Source organism: Saccostrea cucullata, unplaced genomic scaffold (genome assembly GCF_032062105.1).
Source record: "Saccostrea cucullata isolate Sc308-1 unplaced genomic scaffold, CSIRO_AGI_Scuc_v1 ctg442, whole genome shotgun sequence".
Classification (NCBI taxonomy): Eukaryota; Metazoa; Mollusca; class Bivalvia; order Ostreida; family Ostreidae; genus Saccostrea; species Saccostrea cuccullata.
In genome coordinates, this window is record NW_026921480.1 from 89,470 (window position 1) to 102,052 (window position 12,583).

Below are 12,583 nucleotides of genomic sequence, written 5' to 3' on the forward strand. Positions count from 1 at the left end.
GAGTTGCATTTTCTGAAAACGGAAAAAAACCCAATAAGGATACACAATACAAAACAAATTTTTATTCAGAGTCAATATAGATACAGAGTTTTTTCTTTTTCTTCTTCTGTGACTTTTCGGTCGGGGGAAGTTTCCTCTTGTTGAGCTTGGTCACTTGGCTCCTGAGTGTCCCAGAAAACAGAATGATTTGTGCTATCGATGTGGAGAAATAGGACACTGTGTCAAAGATTTCCACAAATTGAAAAGAGAAGATAAGGAAATTATATACAGAGGACTTTCCGTGCATTTTCAGTCTGGGGAAGTTTCCTCTTGTGGGCGCTGGTGAGACTCTCTAGGCATTATGACGTCATACACTTGTAAAATTGAAGTTTCATTTTCAGTTTTTTTTTCTCAGAAGTGAACTTAGATTTTTCAGAAAATGTAAGACTATTCTTTTGTTTCTCCTCTCTTTTTCTATGATGATTTTCATGCTGTGAAGCTTTTTCTTGTATTTCTCAATTTCTCTATGACCACGGGAGTAAATATCCTGTTATGTTTCCTTACATCACTTAATTTGTATGCTCCCAATATCTGAAATCTGTCTACATATTGTTCTTTTTTCTTTGTTTGTCTGAACACAAAAACCCTGGCCCAATTTTTTTAAATAAACAACATGGAGACTTCACATCTGACAAAAAGGATAATCAGAGTGTATATCACAGTCTTGACAAAAAGTCAGTTTAAAATGTCCACGTCACAGCATATGGAAGTGACAACTTTTTTTATACATAATTTTGTAATAAGCAAACACTGAAAAGTTACTCTCATAATGAGCTTTAATGTCTTCCTTCCTAGACTTCACTTTGGACTTCCTCCATCATTAATCCTTGTATCTTCTCCAATGGTTCTGTGGGCTAAAAATCTGACATGTGTCTTTAACAATCTTTTTTTTCTGACAGCTAATTTCTCGGGACAACTGCACTTTACCGGTACTTACAAATTACATGAAATAGCATGTGCTCTTTCTCTATAAGAGAGTCACGCGTCAGCGTGACGATTTCGCTAAAACAACAATAAAATGCAAACATAACCCATTTTTGAATTACTCGTCATTTTTTTATGTTAATAAACTTCGTTTAATTAACGAAGTTATTAATTAAAAATGAAAGCATGTTCAAAACAAACCATTCACTTTCATTCTGTCGGCCACATTCCAAAGTCGTGACGTTGTTAAGCACGTGACTTATTTCAGTGTTGTGATTTGTCAGGGTAGGTGACCTGAAATAGAAAGTTTGACTTCCACTCTTTACAATTGTAAACAGTGATTCAACGTCCACCTTGTTTACGATGATTTGTAGTGTGTTTACTATGAGTGCATATTTTTAATTGACTGACTGCAACATTCTAGAATCTTTGGAAATTTTAGCGATAAATGTGATCCTTAGATTATGGAAATGTTGAATAAGTGGAGGGGCAAAACTTTTAAACATGCAGTGAGGTCGGTCTTGTTTCGAGAAACAGCAATCGACAGTATAAGAAAAATGAAACGTAAGAGTCACATCTTAGATTTCTGGAAACAGAGCTGCAGTTAATCTAACATACTCCTGGATTTACAAACTAAAAAATCTGGAGATTTCAATTTGCAAAACACTGGATTATACTTTACAGTTATTGAGACTACATGGAATGCAGTTAGGAAAAAAGAATGCACAAGTATAGTAGCTAAAATTTAAAATGAACGTTTATCCCCTCCATCACCCATAAAAAAACGTATTTACAACTCAGTGCAAAAAAGACACAATAGTTCTATATGTATGTACAGTGACACGTATGGCTCCGAGTCTTAGCGCAGATTTATTTAGCGACTAAGGTAAGTTTGTTTTATTCATTTTTTTTATACATATTGGGGGCTGCCTCCCCAAACCCCCGCTTAAAGAAGTAAAAACTCCATTTAGATATCTGTTTTCTCGCTTCGAGAGTTTCTTTCACAACAAAATTGCGTCGCCCATCATAGTAGAAACATGTACGTTCCCAAGTTTTTACGCCGCGCACTCTCACGCGCGGATCTAGAATCAAAATGGCGACCGTACCGGTAAAGTGCATTCTATTCTGAGAATGTTTCCCCATAAGTTTCATCTATCCTGGCACAGTGGTTCTTGAGAAGAAGATTTTAAAACACACCACCAAATTTTCATTAATTCCCAATTATCTCCCCTTGAATGAGGGCGTGGCCTTTCATTTGAACAAACCTGAATCCCTTTAACCCAAGGATGCTTTGTGGCAAGTTTGGTTGAAATTGGCCCAGTGGTTCTTGAGAAGAAGTCGTAAATGTGAAAAGTTTACAGACAGACAGACAGACGGACAGACGGACAGACAGACGGACGCCGGAGAAAATGTGATCAGAAAAGCTCACTTGAGCCTTTGGCTCATGTGAGCTAATAAAAGACAAGCATATTTCTGATAAATTTGGGAATATTTGTAGTTTTAGGTAAAAACCGATCCCGATTGAAATAAAACCGACCCCGATTGAAAATAATGAAAATTTTGTATAGTCATAAAAATTACGACAACTGTCACCTGTAAGACATGTAAAAAATAAATCAAGTAATTTTTCGACCATATTACAACAAAAGAGCCAAATTTAACATTACAATTATAGTATTTCCTTCTTCATATCATTCCGGTCGGGATCGGTTTAATTAGGAAAAATTGTTAAACATAGGTAAATTTGACTCCTTTTATTTCCCTAAATATATCAGTGCCCACTGATTTTATTAAGTGACTCTAAAGTTTGTACTTTGTATTCATAATAACATGAGAAAAAAATCTTTCATTTTAATGTATTGGGTTTTATAAAGTAATGAAAATTGGATAATGAATTCAAAAAGTTATTTAGTAAACTCAATTTTGGACCACATAATTTCTTCTGAAGAAATATAAATTGGAGTCTAATTCATTAATAAAATTAAAGATAAGGGTCTATGGTATAAATAATATTGATAGACACATCCAGGTTTTGCGTATCAGGTACATATAAAACAAAATAAAAACGAAGTAATTTTTTTCCCCACCATGTTGATCTTTTTGCACTTAAAATTGAGCACTTACAAAAATAGGACTAGTGAAGCACTGAATTTTTTTTGGATGTTGTCATATGTAAACACTCACTTTAATAAATCTGCATGCAAAAAAATAAAAAATAAAAATCCATGACATGCAATGTGCCACCCATTGCCTGGTTTTCACTGCACTGCCTCTTTATAAATGTATTTATGTAAAAACTACGTGATATAGAATGGTATGATATTTTCAAATTATTACAACAAATGAATCTTCTCAACAATTGTAGGAAGAAAATCAAATATCACCGATGAAAACCAACGTTCCGTGATGAATCATAAAAACTATAAATCTGTACTTTGCGGCACGTGTTTTGTGTAATCAGCATCTTTTTGTGATCATTATCAAATTTTAAAGACTGGTTTCACTTAAAAACACAAAACATTGTCAAAATGACCATTGAGATAGAAAGGAAACCCGTTGGAATGTTGATATCTGGACCATCCTTGCACCACGTTTTACTCACTTTTATTTTAGTTTTTAATAGTCCTTGATATTATTTTTAAAAATAAACAACCAGATTAAAAACCCATTAATCACATTTTTCTAAAGACATTGCGTCATTTTCATCGCTAATTCATCACAATTTGAAAACGTTGGAAAAGAATTTAACCAAATCGGAAGTGACCTTGATCTTGATCTGAGGCTAACATTTCCTGTCACACTATGTTAAAAGAGTGTTAATTAAATTATCCTGAAATAATCTTACAAACATGAAAACAAACAATTTCAATCGTATGAAAATGATAGAAAATTGGTGTTTGTGACAGTCTAATATCAGACCAAGCAGTCTGAATCATCCTTAAAGCAGTGCACTTTCGTGCTAAACGCCCAAGTATATTGACCAAAAGGCCTTTGTGTGATGATGCACTGTCAAATTCCCAGATCTGAATCCCATTGAACACATTTATGATTTTTATAAGGAATGTCAAAGCTCACCCCCCCCCTTTTCCACAAAATTCAAAGATTTGAAAAGATCTATGCAGTAGGTGTGGCAGCAGATGGTTCAATCTCCTATTCAGGGGTACATGGTATCCAACAGTAAAGAATGTCTTGCAGTAATTAGAGCGAATGCTTGTTTTACTCCATAGACTTTATTTTGTGTGAATTTTTATTTTGAGGGTACATGTACATGTACCTCATTTCCTTGACACTTTGCTTAAAATTCCGACGAGATACTTACATGATATTTACGCAACATGGAACTGAAATATGCATCATTAACCATGAATCAAAGAAATTTATTGCAAGCACTTTTTCTTTAAAACTCAAAAAATGTTAGGTGAACACTTAGAAATTTTGTTCAGTGTATATGTTTTTTGTTTATTAGTCCATAATTTACTTAATTTTATCGTTGAGTCCACGGTTCTTCTTGATATTAATTAGGGATGTCAAATCGGTCAATATTTGGTCATCGGTTACTCGAACGTTTTTTTCCGATAGAGTACCTGGGTACTCGGTAAAATAGTATTTTTTGTTAATATAGCACATAAAGTGAATGCAAATCTACTAGCGAATTACTCAATTTGTTTGCTCAAACCTTTGCATTTATGAGATTATCTTTCAAAAAGTAATGAGTCAATACTAAAGCGTTCACCCATTTCTACAAAGTTGCATCCATTTTTTTGCTACTTTTGAAAGCTAAGGAATGTTTATTCTATGTATTTATGTATTCATGTATGTTTATGTATCTGTATACACAAACTATGTTGACCCACCAAGACCCAACCCATAGAAGATGATTAATGTCATCATAACTCAGGCTCCTTGGTCGCACTATTCCATGTTTTTCTGTCTCTATCATTTGAAGGAAGTGGCCATCCATGTCAATCATCTGTATGTTGTCATTTTTATGATCGCACACCAAGATGTTTGACAGCTCGTCCGTACAGATTCCGCGAGGCCATAATGCATTACCAGGTCCTGTGTACGTGAAACGATGATTTCCTCCCCGCTCTGTCACCACCAAAGCTTGCCGACCAGAATCAGACACAATAACATCACCATTCCGGTTCTCTGTGATGCATTCAGGTGTTTGATAAAGTCTTTCACTTTTTATGTCTGGTATTGTCTGTATGTGTAGTCCTGTGTAGCTGTAGCGATTCACCCGTCCTTCATGTACATCAGCGATATGCATCCCCACCAGTAGATCTCCGTTAGAGGGAGAGCAATAGACACATTGTGAAAGCCATGGTTTTGATTGCCTTACTAGTAAAGATTTTCTTTTGTTATCCGAGGATAGTATGTTAATGTTTGATTCAGTGTCTATGTAAATAAGAGCACCATTTATGTTCATTGTGTGGATTCCCCATCCACAGGAATTGTTTACATCTGTAAGTAAATTTAATACTTCTCCTGTTGTAGTGTTCGTCAAGATAAGATTATTGCAAAAGTCACTGAAACAGACCTTTTCTTTACTACAGGAAATGTGTCCTACACCTTGAACACCTGGTATTGGGCCAAATGTGGTTAGAAATTGTGAAGGCATCAATTTCAGCTGAAAAAAATTTCTTACTTTTCTTTTTCCAGTTTCTATGATCTGAATGTCACTCAACAGCTTTATGTCATTCTTCATATTGATGTCCTCATTCGGGGGGGCCAGCTGGATGTTTTGCATAATTTTAGCAGTGTCCTTTATTTGTGAAACGCGTGTATTCTTGAGGAATAAGAGGAATTTAACTGGAGTACGTGCTTTTTGTTCAGATCTTTGCTCATACGTCTCTATGCTGGCAAGGTTTCTTTTCATTTTTCTTTTCTGGTGCTTCAGTCTATGAATAAAACTCCTCTTTTGACTACATACATTATCATTTATAACAATGATGCTAAGGTTCTTAAGTCTCTCAGCTTTTGTAATCATCTCTGATTGGCAGATAGATATTTCTCTTTGATAAATTTTTATGTCGGTTTTGATTCCTTCTAGGATAACATTACTGTTATAAAGCGTTTCACTTCTGATACGATGAAATGTTTCTCTATGTTGCTGACGATTAAGATCAAATGCTGTTTTTATATAAAGTAATTTGTGCTTTCTATGTTCAGTACACTGGAGGCAGATAGGAAGTCCACATGAAAAACAGTACATTGTGTACACCATGTCTGGATGTCTCACACAAGCCTCCTGTTTCTGAATGTATTTATCTCTTTCCCGGTATTTTACAACATCATGGTAAATATTTAGATCAAGATCATAATTTCTACACAATAGACACAGGTCTTGTTTACACGTGTTACAGTAGAATTCTGTGTCCCTATAACATTGTGAACACTGTCGAACTTTACACTGTGTGCTGAATCCAAGCAGGTCCATGATGTAATGGTTCCAGGGTTGTTTGACTGGGAGTTGCTGAAATTAATAAATACCATTAATTACTTAGTGTTCTTTTGGGAAAAAAGTAATTTCTGTACCTTTGAAATGATGAAAAAATGAAAAATGATGAAGAAGAGTTTAAAAATGTACCTTTTATACATGTACTTTAAGTCAAATTTCTGGCGTTCGAAAAAAAAAATTGAAAAGAAGTAGAAAGAGAATAATGACAAAGATTAAACGAAAAAATGTAATGTTATAGCTAAAGGATTTCTGAAAAGGGTTGTTATATAAAAAGTGCATTTTTGAAGGTATTAATTGAAATTTACACCAAAGAAAAACCACTGTCATCCTACGCGTCAGAGGAGGTTAACAATGGTTTTACGAGGGTGTCAATTTCATAAGTTACCCTCATAAACATGCACTGTTTATCTATAATTATACTGAATGTCATCGCCTTAGAATGTCAGCTAAAAAAATTGATACATCTTTGGTACACAGTTAACACATAACATTAGAGGCTTATACTTTTATTGCAGAACGATATACAGTGAATATTTAGTTTAAATCATTTCTGATTTTTTTAAAATAGGAAAAAGCCCCTATTTACTGTATAACATGCGTGTTTGTTAGTATTATTAATAGTGTTTTGTTTATTATTCAAGGATTCTACTCATAAAATTTAGACACAGGTCATTTTTACACGCCTACGTACATTGGAATCCTGTGATCCATTTAAACTATGAACACTGTCGTACTTTACATTGTATGCTGAATGCAAGCAGTTCTATTAATTGTTCCAGGGTAATAGGAACAGCTGAAAGCGGTATTCTAATGATAAAAGCTTGTACCTTACAGAAAATGGTAACCTTACTTTACTAACAAAATTTATGATAAATGTTCTGACTTTGAACTTTCTATAGACAATTTCTGCTTTTTTGATGTAACAATATATTATCTATATATGCAGCTTATGAATTTCAGTTGTTTCGATATGCAGGGGTTTGCTCTACTTTCGAACAACTCTATAGCCAAAACAATGACCTTGTCAGCAAATGCTCTCTGTCAAAATCTAATGCTGACTGGCTTTTCATACTAATTGTTAGAACATTTTTACTGTGAAATTATCATTTGTCTTTTGGGACCATATTTGGAATTTATGGGTAATTCCTACCCATGAACTCACGTACTTCCCCACAAACATTCATTTTGTAAACATATTGATTCATTGAATTAACAAAAAACAAAGAAACAAAAAAACAAAAAAACGCACGAAATTACATTATCACGAATAAGTAAACATTTGATTAGGAACGAACATTCATCCCCACAAATTAAAATGACTCTGCAGTACATTATGGATTTTCAACAGTTTTTCTGTTTTTCCCGATATTGACGACATGTAGCACACAGCGGATGTAATTCGCCAACAGAAAATGTTTACTGTTCTATACGGCGCATGATCACACCTCCGATATTTTTTAAAGGTTACCGTTTGTTCTGCTGCTAATGGTCTTGTTTAAATGATTAAGCATTGATCATTATCTTCATTTTTTAAAAATATATGATTGAAAAGTACTGAAAAATATTTAAAGATACAGTCTTTAAATTACCTCAAAGGTCCATCTCTGGCATGCGAAAAGGAAGTCGGACAGAAAATGAAAACAAAGACGTTTAAACGGAAGAAAAAATGTAATAGCTATTAAATTCTGAAATAGGATCGTATATTTTTGATATACCTGTTGGCAAGGAAGATAATTCAACCAAATAATAAAAAGGTGTGTAAGAAAAAGAGGATAAAATCTAGGAGACCTATTGTTCACAAAACAATAACAGGTCTTTCCACCTTATTTGAATTTCAATTTTGTTTTGATGTAAATCCTTAAAATGAAATTTCCTTGAAATTAATCAAAAATGGCCCAAAGGATAGAACAAATGAAAATCTTAAAAGTGTTGAAATAATGATCTTTGACCTTGAATAGATTTTTAAGGACAAAGATAAAGAATCACATTACAATTAAGCCCATGCCTCTATGACTTATTATTTTAAACTTATAAGGTTTAATACAAAGCAAAGACGTTATAACGTATTTTATCATATAAGGGGTCATCAGATCCTTTCACATTGATAAAATGAAGTTTTGTCCAAAGATTCTGGGGGCATTAGTGAAGATTTGGTGTCTCTTCGGTCTACGGTTTCAGAGAAGTAGCAATAAAAAGTTTTTTTTTCCCATTTCTTTACTACTTCTCATTTTGAAACTTTTTAAGTATTCGTAATTGTCGAAAACATTCAGGGGCAATAATCCATTGAAGGGATCAACGAATACTTTGAATTTGCAATGATAGATTCAAGAGTCCTCTGAATTAATCGAAGAATTTAGTGAAGGTTTCATATTATCATGGTTTATGGTTTCAAAGGAGTAGCGATAACAAGCTTTTTTTCATAAGGGGCAATAAATTCGAAAGGTGTCATAGGTTATAAGCGTTCAGTCAAATTTGTTCCTAACTTTTTATGGCCTTTACGATGAACAAAAAAATGTATTGATAAATGTCGAAACAAAAAAAAAGCGGAAGAAAATTATACGTAAGATTAATAATAATAAACAGAAGGATGTGGTGATAACGAACAGTATTCAATCTCAAAGTCCATAAAACAATACAAAATAAGAGCAGAGCAAACACGGACCTCTGAAACATCTGACGTGGGATCAGGTATATGAAAAGCGTTTTGCTCATACAGTTTGCAATCTTATTTCTTCCTTTATGTTTAAGCAAAAAAATAAAATGCTGGATTTATAACTCTGACAATATTTAAGGAATACATTAAATAGCAACCCAAGTTATATTGTAAAACGATTTATAAAAAAATATAAACTGCTCCAACCTAGGTTATAGCGTACATGTATAATTTGGGTTGCTATTTATTTTATTCTTTATAGTTAAATTTTTAATTATCAAGTTCAGGAAACAAGGTATTTTCTTCAAATTGTTCATAGTTAAACCTTTATGTCAAGTTAATTGATTCCTTTTGACGTTAGTCATTGTGATGTAGGCAACCAATGTAATACAATTTAGATTAATTTTTCATCCAATTAAATACCGCGTTACAACCAAAATATAATTATATGATGATAAAATAATATCGTCGTTATTTCCAATTCACTATTTTTTTTCGTTGATTAAAAAAAATGAATAAGTAAAACAAATTAAGAATTGATAATATCTGTTAATACAATCTTTTGTATGCTTCGACAACTCGAACTGGCTTTTCATAGTTTTCAAAAGCTTTTAAAGTAGCAAGGCCTAGCTGTTTAAATGCAAGTTTCTTCATGTTTTATGTACTGTCACCAAAGGTGCAGGTATGTGACATATTGTTTTTGTAAAAAATATTATTGAAAAGAACCAACTCGAGAAAATATATTATATTTGAACATTGCTATTTTTGAACACACATAACATGATTACATACACGTCATTTGCAAAAATCCTTATAGATGTCATTTGATATTCAAACCATTTAAGATTGAGCAGACCTGAATTGCATTTTTTTTCATGGCAAAGACATTAAACTTGCACAAATGACCAAAGTTACAGATGGTTATGAGAACATGCATTACCTCGTTTCAAAAACATTTGCTTTATAAAATAAAATCCGAATTTCATACCTGGATACCTACCATATATATAGAACAACATTTGAAACAAATATTTCCGCCTCTCAATAAAATGGAGAAAGAATCATTGCAGTTTAACCACCTTTAACGATTACCAGTTTGACTGGATTTAGATGACAAAGGAGTGAAATATACTTACGAAATTAAAATTCATTGCATATAACTGAGCTTTTGTGAATACCAAGACCTTCAGAATTTTCGATTTTGATATACCTCTTCCCTGATATGAGTTTTCGGTAAAGGTAATGAAAGAGACTTCCGATAAAAGATCTTAAAAATTCCTGACGTAAAAATTAAATGCGTCGAAAAATACATGTATATAAAAGATCAAAGTGTAGTATTTTGTAGTTTTATTTCATTATGGGTGATTGTCATCTCCAGCAAAAAATAAATTGTAAAAACTAAGATTAAGATTTTAAGAATTCAATGAAATGAAATTTATGTAAAAATTCAAATTAGGAGATGTGCTCTTCAATTTGCTACACCTCTTATTTTTTGTACAGTGACTCATTGTCAAAGGACAAGATAGGGTAACAGCCGAATCTGGTCCCTTATCTTTTTCAAAAATCAGAACACTGGTCAAATTGTGAAAGTGTGTAGTAAAGAAGTTAAAAATGATGCTTACTTTAAAACAAGCACTAATTTTAATTCAAAGCTTACATGGAAGCCACTAGAGGGCGCAGAAATAGGGCATTTCAAGAATTTCCTCAATTCTGGTTGAATTTTATCATATTTGGGATACATTTCGGAAAACATAGAGCACAAGCTTGCCTATCTGAGATTTTTACATATAAACTGCATCTGATATAAGTATATAAGAAACATAAATTTGGTAGATAGGCAAGCGTGTGCTCTATGTTTTCCGAAAGAAAATGTGCTGTAAAATTGATGAAAATTTGCATAAAAATGAGAAATGTCGAAAATTGACCTATTTCCTGACCTCACTGTAACCCCTGTATATTCTAAATCTTAAAACAACTACTCATTATGTGGCAGGGGCTACAACAGGTTTTTATGGATAAGAGGTGGTATCACACGTTTAGTTTTAGTCACTGTCTACCGGTCAATTCTACCATTAGTCATTTTAATTGGTTAGTTAAAAGTAGTATCTTCAGTCAAAATATTGAAAACAATTACATTACTTGGCTTGTTGAAAACAAGGTTATTCTGATAATTATAGAGTTTTCAAAATCCTTACTTCAAAAGAGATAATAATGCAACTTAGAACCACCTTACAAAATATACTTTAGTTATATGTAACTATAGTTAACTTTATTACTGTAACTCCATCGGCCTTGGCAAGGTTAAAGATCACACAAAATTCTCTGGATCAGAGAGCTACGTGTACCAGATGGTCAAGGTAAGGTCAAGGATCACACAGAATTCACTGGACCAGAGAGCTACTCGTACCAGATGGTCAAGTAAACTAATCATGGTGTAGCAGATAATTTAACAGCAAAATATCCCCGGATCTTAAGTTTTTACAATATATCTATAAACTTACTGATTTCAGAGCATGTTGATGTATACTTAAACGACAAGTCTCTGTCTTTTATGTTTCTTAATGAATCAAGATAATTTGCCATGAGAAGATATAACTCTCGAGCTCCTTTGATTTTCTTTCTCAGGAGAAAAACTTGGGTTGGTTTCCTTGATTGAGAGCGATGTTGCTGACGGCTGAAGACATTGAAGGGGAACTGAGTGATCACCGAAATCTACAGGCTCAGCTACAAACAGACTAGTGAAAAACCTGTCTAAACAGCTGACCGACCTAAAGGAGCAGGTTAGTGTTCAATATAATACAGACTGGTAAAGAACTTATCTGAATGGATAACTTTAGCCACAGATTGTGGCTACACACAGGGGTATTGAAACCACGAAATGAAAATTCCGCTCAAGTTTTAATTTTATTGCCCATTGGTTATCAAAGAGATTTATTATACCTCTATTGATAATACTCGAATTTGATTGGTTGGTAAGAAAATTTAAAACACAACAATGACTCCAAATGGTACTGTTTACAGCAATACTGACCTAGGAATCATTGCACGTGGGATATAATGACCCGGTCAATATTTCTAATGACCGCTGAAAATGACCGCTTTATCAAAAATTCGTTTTGAGTAAAGTTAATGCATAAAATAATAATTATTCGAAAAAACAAGATGTTTTTAAAATTATGCATGGTCTGTTTTGCATTACCATACAGAATACGGTAAAATTTTATCGTTACAATAGTCCAATCCACACTTTGCAAAAGTGTTTCCCTTTGCGGGGTCAACCAAAAGGTCAAAAGGGAAAGAAACGTCATTTCTTCTCTTTATGCTACCAAATATTTGGGCGTGCTGTGAAAAATCCATTGTGTTTAATTTTTTTTCTTTCAATGTGTGGGTAGCCCCATCTTGGGGCAATCAGTACACAAAAGGCAGAGCTTTGTTCAAGTCAAATAACGAAGTTACAAACCTGAAAACTACAAAAGTTACTGTGTGGATTGTATGGGTTTATC

At 33.3% G+C, this 12,583-nt stretch overlaps 1 protein-coding gene across 1 annotated transcript; it reads right to left on the reverse strand.

Moving 5' to 3' along the window:
• Window positions 1-830: 830 nt before the first annotated feature.
• LOC134260108 (uncharacterized) lies at window positions 831-6,857 on the reverse strand. Its single transcript, XM_062742692.1, has 5 exons — window positions 6,813-6,857; window positions 4,818-6,442; window positions 1,165-1,257; window positions 984-1,041; window positions 831-893 (listed from the first exon to the last, which is right to left on the reverse strand). Exons 1-5 carry the CDS (start codon window positions 6,855-6,857, stop codon window positions 831-833), a joined length of 1,884 nt encoding a protein of 627 aa, XP_062598676.1.
• Between the last annotated feature and the right edge of the window lie 5,726 nt (window positions 6,858-12,583).

Excerpts from the sequence above, each read along its gene's own strand:
- LOC134260108 (XM_062742692.1), bottom strand. The coding sequence starts at position 6,857 with ATGACATTCAGTATAATTATAGATAAACAGTGCATGTTTATGAGG. Across the intron at positions 1,258-4,817 it reads CTTCTATGGGTTGGGTCTTG|GTCACCTACCCTGACAAATC; the intron begins GTGGGTCAACAT and ends TTTCTATTTCAG. Across the intron at positions 1,042-1,164 it reads CGACAGAATGAAAGTGAATG|CGAAATCGTCACGCTGACGC; the intron begins GTTTGTTTTGAA and ends TTGTTGTTTTAG.